The sequence below is a fragment of the Heterodontus francisci genome, chromosome 3, assembly GCF_036365525.1.
Source record: "Heterodontus francisci isolate sHetFra1 chromosome 3, sHetFra1.hap1, whole genome shotgun sequence".
Taxonomy (NCBI): domain Eukaryota; kingdom Metazoa; phylum Chordata; class Chondrichthyes; order Heterodontiformes; family Heterodontidae; genus Heterodontus; species Heterodontus francisci.
Window position 1 is genome coordinate 94,697,148 of NC_090373.1, and position 18,853 is coordinate 94,716,000.

General features: G+C 42.6%; 2 protein-coding genes across 8 annotated transcripts in view; one reads left to right on the forward strand and one right to left on the reverse strand.

Moving 5' to 3' along the window:
• The window catches only part of pfn4 (profilin family member 4), a 28,540-nt gene extending 12,828 nt beyond the window's left edge, over nucleotides 1-15,712 (reverse strand). Inside the window, exons 1-2 of one of the 3 annotated variants that reach the window (XM_068024751.1) lie at nucleotides 15,491-15,712; nucleotides 947-1,075 (exon numbers count right to left, since the gene is read on the reverse strand). In XM_068024751.1, coding sequence (XP_067880852.1) covers nucleotides 947-1,075; nucleotides 15,491-15,553 — 192 coding nt within the window. In that variant the 5' untranslated portion in view covers nucleotides 15,554-15,712. Of the gene's footprint in view, nucleotides 1-946; nucleotides 1,101-14,551; nucleotides 14,869-15,490 lie in introns of those variants that run through there. The other 2 variants (XM_068024765.1, XM_068024761.1) reach the window with 2 other exon arrangements.
• Nucleotides 14,567-18,853, forward strand: part of fam228a (family with sequence similarity 228 member A) — a 58,756-nt gene continuing 54,469 nt past the window's right edge. For all 5 annotated transcript variants that reach the window (XM_068024701.1, XM_068024729.1, XM_068024709.1 and 2 more), the window contains exon 1: nucleotides 14,567-14,972. In XM_068024701.1, the coding sequence (XP_067880802.1) occupies nucleotides 14,904-14,972 (69 nt within the window). In that variant the 5' untranslated portion in view covers nucleotides 14,567-14,903. The remainder of the gene's footprint in view (nucleotides 14,973-18,853) is intronic.

Consider the following 18,853-nt stretch of genomic DNA (forward strand, 5'->3'; position numbering starts at 1 on the left):
ATTGGCAGCAGTAGTTAAGCTGGGGATTAAAAATAAACTAAATCAACTGGTACAAAGCTCATGTGAACCTAAATGCCAAAAGAAAATAAAAACAAAACAAAATTGGATTATACTTGCAGAACCAGAAGACATAATGGATGTATGAAACAGACTCAGAGCAAATGTTTTCTTCTTCACATAATACAATAACACTCTCTGCAGCTTTACAGTGTAAATAAAACTACACTCAGAAATAGCAGTAAGAGTCAGTTTATTTCATACCAACCCACATCTCACCTTCATGTCATACTAATACAACCCTACACATTGAATATTAATCTAGCCACATACACACAAACTGTAAATATAAAGAGGTTTCGGCTTTACATGCTGTGTGGTGCCCTTGGTTTGCTCCCTTGTTTTTAAGAATGAATTGGTAACAAAGCACAATAAACCATACTAATTTTGTTGCATCTTCATTATTCTTATACCCAGTTTTGATCATGTGTACATGGCCATTAAAGCCTGAGGTGTCTCTTTTGATCTCATCCTGCGGCTAGGCCCTTTTAATGCTGCAGTGACAGAGAGCACACTTTCTTGGTTGTGTGCTTTTCAATCTGCAATAAAGGGGTGGAGCCTGTTGTCATAGACACAATTTGGGAATCAGTTGGTTGCACAGGTGCCAGTAACCTCTTCCTAAGCCATTTCTAATCCTCATGCAGCTTAGCATTACACTGAAACCCAGGGTGAACTGGCACATTTGGGAAATAGATAGATTTCCCGAATGCGCCAGTGAATGGTTCCATATCGGCACCTCATGAGAATCCTAAAGAATCACACACCATTTAGGGGCAGTTAATCTGCCCCTGTTGGAACAAGAGATTTATTCTCTTGATCACCAAAACAACATTACAAGCTGAAGGTAGTGAACTCATCATCAAAAATCTAACAAATGCAACATTCTTACTTTGAATCCTTTCGAGGCTGTCACCACTGAGACATTTTTCAAATTGATGATTGCGCAGTCTTGAACATGATTTGTTGCAAGAAGAGACTGAGTCAACAAATCCTGGTACTCACCCATTTCTAATTTATCCTGTCAAGACAAAGCAAACATAACACTACACGCTAGTTCCAAACATTCAAAGGTAAGAACAGTTTATTTTAACCTATGTTATCTTTGTGTTCTTGGGCATCATCTTCTCTAGCATTTATTTCTTAACACCTTCTTCTCAGGAAAATAATCGTGTAACCAACTATTTAACTACATAATTGCCAGGTAATGATCATCTCAAGCATCTGTTCTCCCCGCCCCCGCAACATCCACCCGATCTTCAATGGCACCACCATCATTGAGTCCTCCACCATTAACTATCTGAAAGTCACTATTGAGGATAAGCTGAAGTGGACCAGCCATATGAACACCATGGCAAGAGCAAAATAGAAGCTGGGCACTTAGTGATGAGCGGTTCACTTCCTGATCTTTCAAAGTCTATCTACCATCTCCAAGGTTAAAGTCAGGAAGCTGATCGAATTCTCACAGCTCGCCTGGATGGGAGCAACAACAAGACTAAGCAGTTTGCTTTTATTTGTGTCCCTGCATTTGGATTCAATTTCAAACCCACTATTATTGGTGTATTCTATGGCTACAGTATGTATGATTTACAGCATGTATTGCAGCAACCCACCAAGGTTACTTTGACAGCACCCCCTCCCCTGCTACCTCTATGACCAAGAATGACAAGAGCAGCAATATTATGGGAAAGCATCACCTCCATGTACCCATCTAAGTCACATCCAATGTTTCCTTTAAACTGTGCAGTTGTGCAACCATGCAGCAAGCAGGAAATCTCCACGCAGGCCGCACATAAGTCTGAACCTTTAAATTACTGTGCATGTGTGACCATGCAAAAAAATTTAAAGGGGCTTCACCCTTAAACAAATCGCCCACCCATTCCAAATAAAAACAGGGTACATTGGACACATCCCAACCAAACTACAAATGACTAAGGTTGAAAACTAAACATTCCAGGATACTTAACTTTTAGAAGAGATAGACGAAATGAAAAAGGAGTGGTGGGTGGTGGGGGCAGTGGCAGTAGCCCTGATAATGATGGATGGGACAAAGGCAGTCGAGAGAAAGGACCTTAGTTCAGAAAATAAAGATGTTGAATCAGTTTTGGCAGAGCTCAGAAACAACAAGGGGCAGAAAACATTGGTGGGAGTAATTTATAGGCACCAAACAGTAGTTGTAGTGTCGGGCAGAGTATAAATCAAGATATCAGAGATGCATGTAACAAGGGTAGTAGAGTAACCATGGGAGACTTTAATCTTCACATATTCTGGGAAGACCAAATTTGCAGTAATAGTGTGAGGATGTGTTCATGGAATGTATGCAAGATAATTTTCCAGTTCAGTATTTCGAAGAACCAACTAAGGAACAGGCTATTTTAGATCTAGTATTATGCAATAAGAAAGGAAGGGTCAATTAATAACCTTGTAGTAAAGAAGCCACTATGGAAAAGTGATTATAATATGTTGGAATTTTATATTGGGTTTGAGAGTTATTTAGCTAATTCAGAAACTAAGGTCTTAAATCTGAACAAAACAAACTAAATAGGTATGAGAGGCAAATTGGCTAACGATTTGGAAACGACGTCAAAAGGTATGAGAGTAGATAAGCTATGGCAAAAGTTTAAAGAATTAGTTTATAATTTGCAACAAATATACATTCCCTTAACTATGATTGTATTAAATTAAAGGAATAGGCTTATAATGTTGCCAAAAAGAGTAATAACCCTGAGGATGGGCAGGATTACAGAATTCAGCAAAGGATGATTAAGAAATTAATAAAGAGAAAAAAGAATAAACTAGCAAGCTTCTAACTGTATGTAAAAAGGAAAAGGTTAGCAAAAGTAAACTGGGCCCTTAGATTTCCTCAGCTTAGGTGTTCATGGGAACTTGCCAGTACCCTTTTAATAAATCAATGTAACTGATGTAAGCAGAGTTGCCTACCCAGACAAAACAGTCTTGGATGTGAGGAATCAGGTATGAATCACTGCATTAACCTTTCAATAGTCAATATAGAGTCTTTTTGATCTATCCGTTTTGGGGATTAATACAATAGGTGAACTCCAGCTGCTTTGACTAAGTTCAGTTAGGTCACTGTTTAGCATGTACTGAATCTCCTCTCGGACTTGAGCCAATTAATTAGTATTCAGGCTATATGGGTTTTGTTTAATAGGTGGGGTCTCCCCTACATCCAAATCATGAATGGTCAAAGAGGTACGACTCAGTTTATCTCTACACACTTCCCCAAACTCTTTTAGCAGTGTTGCTAGGCCTTTCCTCTGCTCATCAGTTAAATAGTTCAGTACTTTTTTTTATTCGTTCGTGGGATGTGGGCATCTCTGGCTAGTGCAAGCTATTGCCCAACCCTAATTGCCCTTGAATTGAGTGGCTTGCTAGGTCATTCTAGAGGGCATTTAAGAGTCAACCACATTGCTGTAGGTCTGAAGTCACGTGTAGGCCAGACCAGGTAAGGACAGCAGATTTCCTCTCAAAAGGCCATTAGTGAACCAGATGGTTTTTACAATAACCGACAATGGTTTCATGGTCACCATCAGACTAGATTTTAATTCCAGATTTATTAATTGAATTCAAAATTCACCATCTGCCATGGTGGCATTCAAACCCATGTCCCCATAGCATTAGCCTGTGGCTCTATTGCTACACCACTGCCTCCCCATCTAGTCTCTAGTCTCCCTAAAATTTCTGTGTTGGTTAATTACCAGTAGGGGGTTCAATCTGAAAATTTTCCAGGCTCCCTTCTGCCCCTAGCTCCTCTTCACTATTGTCTCCATCCTCCACTGTTCTCACTATCCAGCATACAGTCCTGAATATGATATTTATTTAACATAATTATGTGACACAGTTGTTGTTTCTTTCTCTGGTCTGGGCTATAAATCAAATAATTTATCTCACTGATCTTTTTTGCCATACAGTATGGGCCACTAAATCTTGCTTTCAGGGGTTCACCCTGTAATGGCAACAACACCAGCACCTGATCCCCTGGTTTAAATGTCTGAGCCTCAGCATGTCTGCTGAGAGGCTTTTAGGCGCTCCCTAGCCACAGCACATGCTTTAAAAAGTCACTCATGAAAGGCTGATGCATAATTTAACAATGAGGTTTCCTCCCTTTGATCTAGAATTTTTACTTTGATCAACTTAAGGGGACCTCTCACCTCATGCCCGTAGAGTAATTCAAACAGACTGAAGCTATCAATTCATTGGGTGAATTTCGAGTTACAAACAGCAGAAAAGCTACCTCCTTATCCCAGTTGTGGGGATACTTACAGCAGTAGGCTCTGATCATGGTTTTCAGGGTTTGGTGAAAACACTCCAGAGCCCCTTGTGACCGTAGGTGGTATGCTGAGGATTTTAGCTGTTCGATGCTGAGGCTATGCATAACCTTTGGAATACCTAGAACATAAAATTAGATCCTTGATCTGATTGGATCTCTTTGGGCAGTCCATAGCGGGTGAAAAACTGGGTCAGCCCCTTGACCGCAGCTTCTGCTGTGATTTTTCTCAAGGGTATGGCCTCTGGGAATCGGGTGGTCATATCCATGATTGTTAAGAGATACTGAAAACCCATCCTAGTTCTAGGTAAAGGTCTCACACAATGTACCAGAACTCTGCTCAAAGGTTCTTTGAAAGCAGGTATGGGTATTCGTGGGGTTGATTGCAGGCTGTGGTTTCCCAGCAACCTGGCAGGTAGGGCAGGTCCTACAAAAATCAACCACATTCTTGTGGAATTGAGGCCAATAAAATTGCTGGCTTATCTGGGCCTGGGTCTTTCGGATACCCATGTGCCCAGCCATTGGGATTTTGTGGGCAATCCTCAAGATTTCCGTATGCTATTTGGGGTAAAATAAAATTTGGTGGGCCACTGTCCACTCTTTCTCTGCAGGTCGCTGTGCAGGTTTCCACTTCCTCATTACTATCCCGTTTTTTAAGTAATAGCATTCAGGCACCATCTCTGCTTCTGCCTCAGAACAGGCAGACTGTGCTATTCTTTTTAAGTTGTGGTCTGCCTGCTGAGTCTCAATCCAGCAGGATCTGCTGAATACCACCTTCTCCTCTCCTAAATTTCTCCTAAAAAAAAAGGTTTTGGCCAACTAGACCTCTGGGTCATCTGAGCATTACTGGCTCAGCTCTCTATGGTGGAGCTTGCTTAGCCATGGACCTGGTCACTACACAGTCAGGGAATATTCCAGGAACTTCCTCCTGTAACTGGTTCATCTCCCTGGCCTCACTTGACATCTAAGACTACTGGGGAGGTTATCACTCTACCCCCAGACAAATCATTGCCTAACAGCAAATCTATTCCAGCCACAGGCAGACTAGGAAAATCTCTACTGTAACCAGTCCCGAGACTAGGCCACACTCTAAGTGGACCTAATGTAGGGTAATGGTAAGTACCCACCTTCAATGCCTTTTACTAGAATCTTTGCATTTTCTGAGCTCTCAGGTGGGAAGGTTATGCCTTTACCCAGCATTAAGGATTGAGTGGCCCCTGTACGGCTGAGCAGTATAATTGACTTGCTTGCCTTATTAGAGGGGTACGGGAACACCTTTCCCCCGGTAACCCTCCAGGATTTTGTCAGTTTCTAATGCACCCAGAGCAGTATTCCTAGAAGGGTCACTCACTGTGGTTAGGGCCATGGTCTGGTCTGCCTTGCCACATTTGAGGGCACCCTTTCCTGGACTGGCCTTGTGAATCCCAACAAAACCCACTGGCTTCCCCTTTAATTTTCAGCAGTCGGCTTTCATGTGTCCTGCTTTACTACAGGGGGAACACACAGGTCTTCTACCCTCTGCATCTCTTTCCTGACTTGTGGAGGGCCCCTTGCATTCTCACTCCTATTCTCCTGTCTTCACATTGACGATATCCTCCATCATGTTGTGTGGCACTACCACCATGCTAAATGGGATAGATTTCGAACAGATCTAGCAATGCAAAACTGGGCATCCATGAGGCGTTGTGGGGCAGTAGCAGAATTGTACTCAACCTTAATCTGTAACCTCATGGCCCGACATATCACACACTCTACCATTACCATTAAGCCAGGAGACCAACCCTGGTTCAATAAAGAGTGCAGGAGGGCATACCAGGAGCAGCACCAGGTGTACCTCAAAATCAGGTGTCAACCTGGTGAAGCTACAACAAAGGGCTACTCGAGTGCCAAACTGCATAAGGAGCATGTGATAGACAGAGCTAAGCGATCCCATAACCAATGGATCAGATCTAAGCTCTGCAGTCAGGCCACATCCAGCCGTGAATGGTGGTGAACAATTAAACAACTAACTGGGGGAGGTGGCTCCACAAATATCCCCATCCTCAATGATGGGGGAGCCCAGCACATCAGTGCAAAAGATAAGGCTGAAGCATTTGCAACAATCCAGCCAGAAGTGTCGAGTTGATGATCCATCTCGACCTCCTCCTGAGGTCCCCAGCATTACAGATGCCAGACTTCAGCCAATTCGATTCACTATGCGTAATATCAAGAAACAGCTGAAGACACTGGATGCTGCAAAGGCTATGGGCCATGACAATATTCCGGAAATAGTACTGAAGACTTGTGCTCCAGAACTTGCCGCGCCCCTAGCCAAGCTGTTCCAGTACAGCTACAACACTGGCATCTATCTGGTAATGTGGAAAATTGCCCAGGTATGTCCTGTACACAAAAAGCAGGACAAGTCCACCCCGGCCAATTACCAACCCATCGGTCTACTCTCAATCATCAGTAAAGTGATGAAAGGTGTCATCAACAGTGCCATCAAGCGGCACTTGCTTAGCAATAACCTGCTCAGTGACGCTCAGTTTGGGTTCCGCCAAGGCCACTCAGCTCCTGACCTTATTACAGCCTTGGTTCAAACATGGACAAAAGAGCTGAACTCAAGAGGTGAGGTGAGAGTGACTGCCCTTGACATCAAGGCAGCATTTGACTGAGTATGGCATCAAGGAGCCCTAGCAAAACTCTCTGCCGGTTGGAGTCATACCTAGCGCAAAGGAAGATGGTTGTGGTTGTTGGAGGTCAATCATCTGAGCTCCAGGACATCACTGCAGAAGTTCCTAAGGGTAGTGTCCTGGGCCCAACCATCTTCAGCTGCTTCATCAATGACCTTCCTTCAATCATAAGGTCAGAAATGGGGATGTCACAATGTTCAGCACCATTCGCGACTCTTCAGATACTGAAGCATTCCGTGCAGAAATGCAGCAAGATCTGGACAATATCTAGCCTTGGACTGATAAATGGCAAGTAACATTTCAGCCACACAAGTGCCAGGCAATGACCATCTCCAACAAGAGAGATTCTAACCATCTCCCCTTGACATTCAATGGCATTATATCGCTGAATCCACCACTATCAACATCCTAGGGGCTACCATTCACCAGAAATTGAACTGGAGTAGCCATAAAAATATCGTGGCTACAAGAGCAGGTCAGAGGCTAGGAATCCTGCGGCGAGTAACTCACCACCTGTCTCCCCAAAGCCTTTCCACCATCTACATGGCACAAGTCAGGAGTGTGATGGAATACTCTCCAATTGCCTGGATGGGTGGAGCTCCAACAACACTCAAGAAGCTCAACACCATCCAGGACAAAGCAGCCCACTTGATTGCATCCCATCCACAAACATTCACTCCCTCCACCACATGATGCACAGTGGCAGCAGTGTGTACCATCTGCAAGATGCACTGCAGCAACACACCAAGGCTCCTTAGACAGTACCTTCCAAACCCACGACCTCCACCAACTAGAAGGGCAAGGGCAGTAAATATATGGGAACACCACCACCTGCAAGTTCCCTTCCAAGTCACACACCATCCTAACTTAGAACTATATCGCCGTTCCTTCACTGTCGCTGGGTCAAAATCCTGGAACTCCCTTCCTAACAGCACTGTGGGTGTACCTACCTCACATGGACTGTAGCGGTTCAAGAAGGCAGCTCACCACCACCTTCTTAAGGGCAATTAGGGATGGGCAATAAATGCTGGTCTAGCCACCAATGCCCACATCCCATGAATGAATTTTTTAAAAAAAATGTTTTTAAGGATCTCAGCCTCAAAGTGACTCCCACCTGGTTAGCTACAGCTTTTAAGTCCTCAGTGTTTAATGAATTTAATGCATCCCAAGTTAACTTTCCGTGTTCCACAAATACTTTGGAGCTGAACATGGCCATGTCTTAAGTGTTTTAGAACAATAAAAGTAATATGAGAAAACCTGCAGATTTTTTTTTCCAATCAGCGATCAAATTGCCCCCGCTTCCAAATTACTTGATTAATCCAGTGTTTCAGATTCTGGCTCACGAGCCCCCAGTCTGTAATGGATAGGTGAAAAATGATAAGGATGGTTTTCCTTTTATACCTCTCAACTGACTGCATTTTTATTAGAAATGTGCTTTAACCCCTTAGTGTTTTAATAGTCAAAAACAGACAAATGACAGGATTTCTCGTAAGTTTAAAGAAAGATAAATGTTTATTATATAATACTTGAAAACATCCACAACTTCACCCACGCGCGCACACACACAGACACACACACACACTCAAACACAAAAAAGATAGAGATTAAAAGATAACATGCATTTAGGTCTGATGGTTTTTCACTGCAAACCTTGCATTCTTCCCCGGGGTGAAGATTTTAAAACAGTTCAGGTCTGTTTTCCTTTTTCCGGGTTCACTGAAGACAAAACTTGGAAAGTTTCAGGAGGGCAAATGCATTGTTGCACACTTCGTTTTGTTGGATCTCAGTCACAGTTCACTGTTGAAAACCATGGTGCAATTTCTCAGGTAGGGAGGTTCAAAGCCATTTCCAGTCACTACCTACTTGTAGTTTAAAGATGGTATTCTTAGGCAGGGTCCTTCTTCTTCCACTGGAGCAGATGGAATCTCTCTCTCTCAGCTCTGCCTTTGTCTGCCCGGCATAAACTTTTATTAAGCTCCTTATCAGAGCCTTGGTTTCTGTCATGTGACCATGGTATCTCTTTACCATTGTCCTCATGAAGGGTGTCTGATGGTGGGGCCATTGTTAGAAAGTGGGGTCTAGGTGTCACCTATCTTCATTCCATTTTGATAAAGTGGAGTTTTTCACACCCATTCATTTGAGTTTGAATTTGGAGACATCTTCTCTGCCATGCCATTATTAATCTAATTTGTTGAAGAGAGGTAGCCATTAACACAGAATGGGCAGTTTACATGTTAATACTTTCTCCAAGGCTGGTCCAGACATGAAGATTGACTCAGAGTGCTTTCAGTTTCCATGTGTATTGGCAGTACAGGATAAGGTCACCTGACCTCTCGACTCCCTCTTACTTTTCAGGAAAAGTGTCTATTTTTGGGTTTGTTTTATAAGTTCATTATATAGTTCATAATTTCTCCATGGATGAACCTGACAATACCTTTTTGACCAGGTTTTTTGCCATCTGCCCTAATATCGCTTTGTGTGGCTTAGTGTCCAATTTTGCTTCATAATGTTTCCGTGAAGTACCTTGTGATGTTTTATTATGTTAAAGGAGCTATATAAATACAAGTAATAGTACTGGAGAAAATAAAAGGACCAAAAGTTGACAAATCCTCAGACCTGATAGCCTGCAACCTTGGGTTTTAAAATAAGTAGCTGCAGAGATAGTGGATGTATTGGCTTTGATCTTCCAGAATTTCCCAAATTTGAGAACAATCCCCATGGATTGGAAAGTAGTAGATGTAAACCTACTACTCAAGAAAGGAGGGAGAGAGAAAACACAGAACTATAGGCCAGTTAGCCTGACATCAGTCATCAAGAAAATGCTAGAATCTATTATTAAGGAAATGGTAACACACCACTTAGAGAATCACAACATGATTAGCCAGAATCAACACTGATTTATGAAAGGGAAATCATGTATGACAATTCTGTTTGTGTTTTTTGAAGTTGTAACCCACAGGGCAGATAAGGGAGAACCACTGGATGTAGTGTATTTGGATTTTCAAAAAGCATTCAATAAGGTGCAGTACAAGAGGTTATTGCAAAAAAGTAGGGTTGAGGGAATTGAGGGCAATATATTAGCATGGATTGAGAATTGGTAAACGGACAGAAAACCGAGAATAGGAATAAACAAGTCATTTTTGGGTTGGCAGGTTGTAACTGGCAGGGTGCTGCAAGGATAATTGCTCAGGCCTCAACGTTTACAATCTATATCAATGATTTAGATGAGGGAACCGAATGTAATATATCCAAGTTTGCTGACGATACAAAGTTAGGTGGGAAAGTAAGCTGTGAGGATGATGCAAAGAAGCTGCAAAGGGATTTAGACAGATTATATGAATGGGCAAGAACATGGCAGATGGAATATAATGTGGAGAAATGTGAAGTTACCCACTTTGGTAGGAAAAATAAAAGAGCAGAGTATTTTTTAAATTATGTCAGTCTGGGAAATATTGGTATTCAGAAGGACCTTGGTGTTCTTGTAAATGAATCAGAAAGTTAACTTGCAGGTACAGCAAGCAATTAGGAAGGCAAATTGTATGTTAGCCTTTATTACAAAGGAATTAGAGTATGAGAGTAAAGAAATCTTACTATATTTAAATAGGGCTTGGGTGAGACCACACCTGGAGGACTGTGTAGAGCTTTGATCTCCTTACCTAAGGAGGCTATATCTGCCTTAGAGGGAGTGCATCAAAGGTTCTCTAGACTGATTCCTGGGATAAGAGAATTGTCCTATGAGGAGAGATTGATTAGACTAGGCCTACATTCCCCAGAATTTAGAAGAATGAGAGGTGATCTCACTGAAACATAAAATTCTTAAGGGGCTCGACAGGGTCAATCCTGGGAGATGTTTCCCCTGGATGAGGAGTCTAGAACTAGGGGTCACAGTCTCAGAATAAGGTGTCAGCCATTTAGGACTGAGATGAAGAGAAATATCTTTGCTCATAGGTTTGTGGATTTTTGGAATTCTCTATTCTAGAGATACTCAGTCGTTGAGTATATTCAAGACAGAGATTGATAAATATTTGGGTACGAAGGGAATTAAGGATTATGGGGATAGTGCAGGAAAGTGGAGTTGAGCTAGAAGATCAACGTTGATTTTATTGAATGGCGATGCAGACTGGAAGGGACGAATGGCCTACTGCTGCTCTTCTTTCTTATGTTATGACTTACACTGCTGTTATTTCATCATCACTGGGTCAGAATTAATTTACAAATTGGATGCAAATCTAAAAGAATTGACATTACTGATACAATACAACGCATAAATTTGCAAAGTTTGAAATAATTTAAATTATCCTGACATATTACAAAAGTTTTCTGTTTTGAAAATAAATTCCTTAATAATACACTGCACTAGCTGGCCTTTCACTCCCTCCATAGTTAAAATTTATTCAACTTATCATTAATTATAGAAGCCCGTGTTTTTCCAGCCTCAATTTATAACTACTTGATCCAATTCTTTCTGCAGAGAAACCAAACACCATTAGTAGTTTTTCATTCATCATAGAAATGAACACAAAGAGAGATAGTTATAGATGTTAAAGGCCAATTATCACAGCCTCAGGATAACCATCTTCAGCCACTTCATCAATGAGCTTTCCTTTGCCTTGACAGATTAGGAGTAGGCTGTTTGCTGACATTCCACAGTGTTCAACTCTTCCCATTATTCAAGCAACTCATGCCAGCCTACAGCAGAACCTAGGTATCATCCAGGTTTAAGTTGACAAGTGGTTGGAAATATCTGAGCCATGTAAGTGGCAGATATTGACCATCTGAAAAAGAGAAAGCCCAGCCATTTCTTTCCATGTTCTTGTCCCACTTTAACTTCATGATCTCCTCCAATCTTATGTCCCATCTTTAGCTCTTCAATCCTCCATCTGGTCTCCTGTACACTCCCCAATTTCAGCATTCAACCATCAGCAGGAGAGCTTTCAGCTGTCTCAGCCTTACTTTGTGGAACTCTAATACCCATGCTCTTCTTCCCCTCTTCTTAAAACACAAAATACAACCATGTCCAATCATCTCTTTCTCAACACCCCCATATTATCCTTCAGTGCTTTGGATGCTCTTCTATGTTAAAGGTGAGATAAATGCAAGTTAATTGTTGTTGGTGTTCCCTCAACCAAAGGCCAGTACATCAATGTAGCACATTCTTAGGACTATGTTAGGTAGTCTATGCTCAACTCCTGAAGTAGGGAATGGATCCACAACCTTTTGATTTGAATGTGGAAGTGCTACCAACTTAGCCAAGCTGCCACTTGATTGACTCTGTTGCCTCTGAATTATCATTAATGTTCCTGCTTAGTAATTGTCCAAGAACTTGCTGGGTGGGGGTTGGTGGGGGGATGGTGGGCAACGGAAAGGGCTGAAGGGTACTGATCAGTTTTGGAAAGCAGTAGAGAAAAAGATGGCACAACGTAGTGATAAAGGGATCAATACTCTGATTGGAACTGTGTCAAACCAAATAACCTAGCTACAAAAACCAATCAATACAGCAATCCAATATACCACACTGCAGTTGTACTGATCTGTACAGTCAGGGCTGCAGCTGGCCTCAGTGTCCTGTATTAGGAACGAGAAGTGAAATCAATCAGGGTTCACCATTCAGCAACTGCTGCTGAGGGCGATGGCTTCACCCCTAAACCGGGGGTATGCTTGACAGGCAAGGGCCTAAGCCCTAACAGGTCAGCTAGAGAAGAGCAGCAGAATAATATAAAGGGTACAACTCTAAAGGGGATGCAAGAGCAGAGGGACCTGGGCATATATGTGCATAAGACATTGAAGGTGGCAGGACAGATTAAGAGAGCAGTTAATAAAGCATACAGTATCCTAGTCTTTATTAATAGGGGCATAGAGTATAAGAGCAAGGAGGTTATGTTGAACTTGTATAAGACACTAGTTTGGCCTCAGCTGGAGTATTGTGTCCAGGCCTGGGCGCTGCACTTTAGGAAAGATGTAAAGGTATTGGCGACAGTACAGAAAAGATTCATGAGAATGGTTCCAGGGATGATGTGTGAGGCTATCCATTTTGGTCGGAAGAATAGAAAGGCAAATTATTATCTAAATGGAGAGAAACTTCAGAGTGCTTCGGTGCAGAGGGATCTGGGTGTCCTCGTACATGAATTGCAGAAAACTAGTATGCAGGTGCAGCAGGTAATAAGGAAGGCAAATGGAATTTTGGCATTTATTGCTAAAGGAATAGAGTATAAAAATAGGGAAGTGTTGCTGCAACTGTACAAGGCATTCGTGAGACCGCACCTGGAGTAATGCGTACAGTTTTGGTCCCCTTACTTGAGGAGGGATGTAGTTGCATTAGAGGCAGTTCAGAGGAGGTTCACTAGATTGATTCCAGAGATGAGGGGTTTGTCTTATGAAGAGAGATTGAGCAGTTTAGGCCTTTACTCTCTAGGGTTTAGAAGAATGAGAGGAGATCTAATTGAGGTATATAAGATGATTAAGGGGATTGACAAAGTAGACATAGAGAGGATGTTTCCTCTAGTGGGGCAATCTAGAACGAGAGGTTATAGTTTTAGGATAAGGGGTAGCAGATTTAAAACAGAGATGAGGAGAAATTACTTCTCTCAAAGGGTCGTGAATCTGTGGAATTCACTACCCCAGAGTGCAGCGGATGCCGGGACATTGAGTAAATTTAAGGAGGAGATAGACAGATTTTTAATTAGTAAAGGGTTAAAAGGTTATGGAGAACGGGCAGGAAAGTCGAGTTGAGGCCGAGATGAGATCAGCCATGATCGTATTGATTGGCGGAGCAGGCTCGAGGGGCTGAATTGCCTACTCCTGCTCCTAGTTCTTATGAGGAACTTCAGTTATGAAGATAGGTTGGAGAAGTTGGGACTGTTTTCCTTGGAGAAGGCTGAGAGGTGATTTGACAGAGGTATTCAAAATCATGAGGGGTCTGAACAGAGTAGATAGGGAAAAACTGTTCCCACTAGTGAAAGGATTAAAAATGAGAGGGCACAGATTGAAAGTAAAAACAAGAAATGCTGGAAATACTGAGCAGGTCTGGCACATCTGTGGAAAGAGAAGCAGAGTTAACATTTCAGGTCAGTGACCCTTCATCAGAACAGATTTAAAGTGACCGGCAAAAGCAAAAACAACATAAGGAAAAACTCCTTCACACAGCCAGTGGTTCGGATCTGAAATGCACTGCCTGAGTGTGTGCTGGAGGTGGATTCAACAAGGCATTCAAATGGAATTAGGCTGTTGTCTGAAAATGAAGAATGTTCAGGGTTACTGGGAGAAATGGGAGGCTTAATAGGATTAGGTGAATTGCTCATTCAAAGAGCCGGTGCACCCATGATAGGACGAATGGCCTCCTTTTGCTCTGTAACAATTCTGTGAATAACAATCGCCAACCCGCAGGACAGTGCCAGCCCAAATGACATCACTGCGGCCTCAGCAACGGACAGGTCCCGCCTCTCGCCTACTCTGATTAGTCAGATTACCAATCTCGTCACTATTGTCGAATTGTCAGTGACGCGCTCGTGCGATACTATTGGTCAAATAACCTGTCACTCACAATGGCGTCACTTTCAGGCCCTTGCTAAAGCACATCGCCATGGAAACCACACCCCATCGTTCATGTTGACTAACAAATCCAAGGGCGGAAGAATCCACTTCACGTTTTTGAAATAACTCTACGAAAACAAATATCCTCGGCGTGCTTCTCAGCTCCAGCCAGCCCCAAACGACAGTGAAGCACGTCAGGTGTAACCATGAATCGGTACAAGTCCGAGCTGGTGGCGGCACTGAGCCGGACCCTGTGAGCTCCGCCACTGAGCGGCCGATTACTTCCACCCCCGGCCGGCCGCCCGCCCGCCTGCGCGCTTCTGCAGTGTGTGCATGCGCCCGAGGGCGCGCGTCCACGGACCATGAGTTCGAGGAGCAGCTCGGGTCACATCAGCGTCCACAGACCGTTCCCGAGCGAGTGCAGCGAGGCTGTGAGTGAGGCTCTGAGTGAGGGAGGAGGCCGTGAGGGAGGGAAAGGATGGGGTGCTTACTAACTTTATCTCGGGCGACACGGTTCATATTCCCGTGTGATGGTGATTCATGTCAAAGTCACTCACTCACTCCGAAACGAACAAAACAATTTACTAATAACGCGGTTCCCCCCCAATATCTCTTTTCTAAATAAAACCCATAACACACTGGGTTGCCTCAGTGTTGTCACAAAAATACACTTTTTTTTTAAAAAGGGGGCACAATTAATAAGGAAATAATCCCTTAAACACAGCAAACTTGTAAAATTACACGATATTATTCCCAATCTTGTGCCCTCCCGTCTCTTCAGTGCCCAATGATCGCGCTAAGTTTCCCCACGGTATGTGGTTTCTCTCCAATCTGCTCCTTGCCACCACTACGAATAATTTATTTCCACCTTCCACGGTGCGCGCACAGATGTAGAAACTATTGAACAAATTCCCAGGTTGTTAAGACGCCTTGTGGTGCAGGCACCTACCGAGAGGGAGCTCTCCAATAAACGAGTTAATGGTCTTAAACTCGAAAGTCCAGACGTAGTCATTGGTGCTGAAATCAGTACGAGAAACGGCCTCTGCAGCTTTCTGGATTAGCGATGCGATAGATGATTCAAAGTTTATGTTTGACGACTTTTACCAGCGGGGTTTAGCAAATTGACAAAATGCGTTTTATCTTCTATACGGTTATTATTTATGTCAGTATCGTGTCAGAGCACTATTTACCGGTAGGAGTAGCAGGACACTCTGGTGTGGGTAAGCACTGCCACAGCAGAAACATTCTTTGGATAAGTCACAGCTCTGTTTGTGAGAGGGCTGTTGTAGCAGACTGAGTGTAAGGAATACCTCCTACCATCATGATGTAAGAGATCACATGTGAGAAAGACTGAGTAAGGATGCAGTGTGGCTTTTGGAGGAGTCACATAGGCTAGTGTGGCGTGTAAATAGTTGTAATGAAATAAAGATTAATGTTTACTACAGACTAAGAATCTCTCTGGCTAGACTAAATAAGATGATCAGCAGTGGGATCCTACACCCAGAAAAAAAATTGAAGCAACTAGCTCAAAAGGCCTGACCTGGAGAGAAGTGCTAAAATTGCAGATGAGTAGAGCCTGAGAAGCTCCACAGAAGTGTGGTTGCCTGTCAATCAGTTCCATCAGTCAGGTGAGTTATAGTGCTGAGAGTCCAGAAATCACGTTAAAAACCGTTGAAGGGCTTAAAGTAATTTTCTTATGGCATCAAGCTACAGAAAAAAAAACGGGGGATAAACCCAATCCTTCATTCGGGACGAACGCAGGGGCAAAGAGTGGGAAACCCCCCGAAAAGCGTGTGAAATGCTGAAAAGCACAGAAAACCCCTGAACACGGCAGGGACACTTCATTAAGGCAGCCCAGCCTGAAGAAAAACACAAACTGAAATTCTCAAAGAAAGGGGAAAACCCAAGAACAGTCTATTAAAACAGCAGGGAACACTCAAACAGCTGTGTCAACTTCATTAAGGTCAGCTGAGTAAACAAACAAAGTGGAGTTCTCAAGCAAAGGGGAAACCCCTAAAACAGCCTATTAAAAATAGCAGGGTACATTTGAGAGTACTGGCGACACTCCATGCAAGTAAGCTAGCCTGACAAAAAATAGTTTCTTAGAGGGGAACACTTTTTAAAATAAAAAGTCTGTAAAATAAAGCAACATGGATCAAAAATTGGGAATGCTGAAGAGTTTCCAAAGTCAAGAGGGACCCAATCAGATTCAAAACTGGGTATTATGGAGAAAAAGATTTCTCATACAGCATTGCATCAAAGTTGGACAACCAGTCTGAAGCAGAGCACTGTTGTATTCCATTGGAGCTGTAGCAGATGATGTGATTGCCAGACAAGGTCTTAATGAGGCATCTGCCAAATTTGAAGTTTTTAAAAGCTTTGGATTCTTATTTCAACTTGTGGAGTAATAAGATTTTAGAGCAAGATCCAACAGAAGAGTCCAAAAACTAGGCAAAACAGTCTATGCTTTTATCAGTGACCTTTACAGACTAACTGAAGGATGTGAGTATGGAGACCTTAGAGCAGAATTGATAGATCATATTGTGGGTATTGCAGATGAATCCCTATCAGATTTATTGCAGTCTACAGAAGATCTCACCCTGGATAAAGCTATTCAGGTGAGGCAAGCTGAGGTCCAAAATAACAACAGAGCAATCCTGCGAGGTTCAGAAAACCTCCTGCTACTGTTCAATTCCTTCACCAGAGGGCTGAAAAAGAGGTACCAGAAAAAAAGGTACACTAGGGAGGGGAAAGTGAAAGATGCCATTGCTATGAGACCAAAAGTACCCACAGGTGAACAATGTCCAGCAAATAGAGCAGAATGCTTTTGTAGAAAAATAGGGCATTTCAGTACAATGTGCCAGAATAAAATCTCGACTACCTCAAATTCTAAAGAAAAATCATTTAAGTATGGCATGGTAACGAAGTTAAACAACCACCTGCAGGAAAGCAATCGAAACATTCTTAGCGAGATCAATGATCCGAATTAGGCATTTTGGTCTGCAGACATATGTCAATGGACATATCACTAGTTTTAAACTGGTCACTGACCCAAAATGTTAACTCTGCTTCTCTCCACAGATGCTGCCAGACCTGCTGAGTATTTCCAGCATTTCTTGTTTTTATTCCTGAAAATTCAGTGGCAGTACTCTCACAGGCCAACATCCTCAGTATCGAGAGACTGGTCATGGCTAGTCAGTTACGCTGGGCGGGCCACATCGTCCACATGCCTGACACAAGACTCCCGAAACAAGCTTTCTACTCCGAGCTCCATCACGGCAAAAGGCTACCAGGAGGGTAGAGGAAGCACTACAAGGATGCCCTTAAAGACTCCCTGAAAAAATTTGACATCTCCACCGATTCGTGGGAATCTTTTGCATGAGACCACCCAAAATGGAGAAGTATCTGCGACGATGCCTGCCAGTTCAAACCATGTTGACATGCCCATGCAGTGACCAAGTGCAAACAGCGGAAGGAGCGTTTGGAATATCGAGCAACCCATTCACTCGCGTTACCAAACTCCACCTGACCCACCTGAGGCAGAGTGTGTGGAACCAGAATTGGACTATTGATTCACCTAAGGACCCACAACCCTGGAGTGGAAGAAAGTCATCCTCGTTCCCGAGGGACTGCCGAAGAAGATGATGTGCAATTCACACTGGATCAGAGAGAACCTCTAATTTGAACCCAATTCCCAACTAGATTGTAGGAACAGTTGCCGATTGATCTGTCTATCTTTCTAATCCCATCTAATCATAGTCGATTACTTCTCAAGATTGTTACCACCAAGGCAGGAGGAGTGCACTGTTTATTCCAGTTCCACTTCTCCACAGGTCACAACATATATTTTTAAATGTTCCTACTTACTGATACGGTCAATCATATACTCCACTTTTATCCCAGAATAAAACATACTAACCGAGTTTCTTTAATAAACAACAAAATGTTCAGTTTATTATAAAACAAGTCTTAACTAGTAATGAAGTAAAATATAAAAACATAGATTGAAATTTTGAAGTTCCCTTTTTATCTTAGCCACTCACACGCACGTAAATACCGGTTAACTGGAAAAATAAAAGGGATTTTTGTTCTAGTAACCCCCGAATGAGGTGAACCAAACCCAGGTATCTTTAGATATTAAAAATTAACTGTTTTTCTAATAAACTTAAAAACCACTAAGATAATCCAATATCTAAAAAAAAAAGAAAGAACAGTAAAGTCCTTGCAGATTTGAGCTTCCTGACGAACAGTCTTCTGATTCAAAGTCCACTGACAATCTTCCAGGGTCCAATGAGAAAAAAAAAGGTTCCTC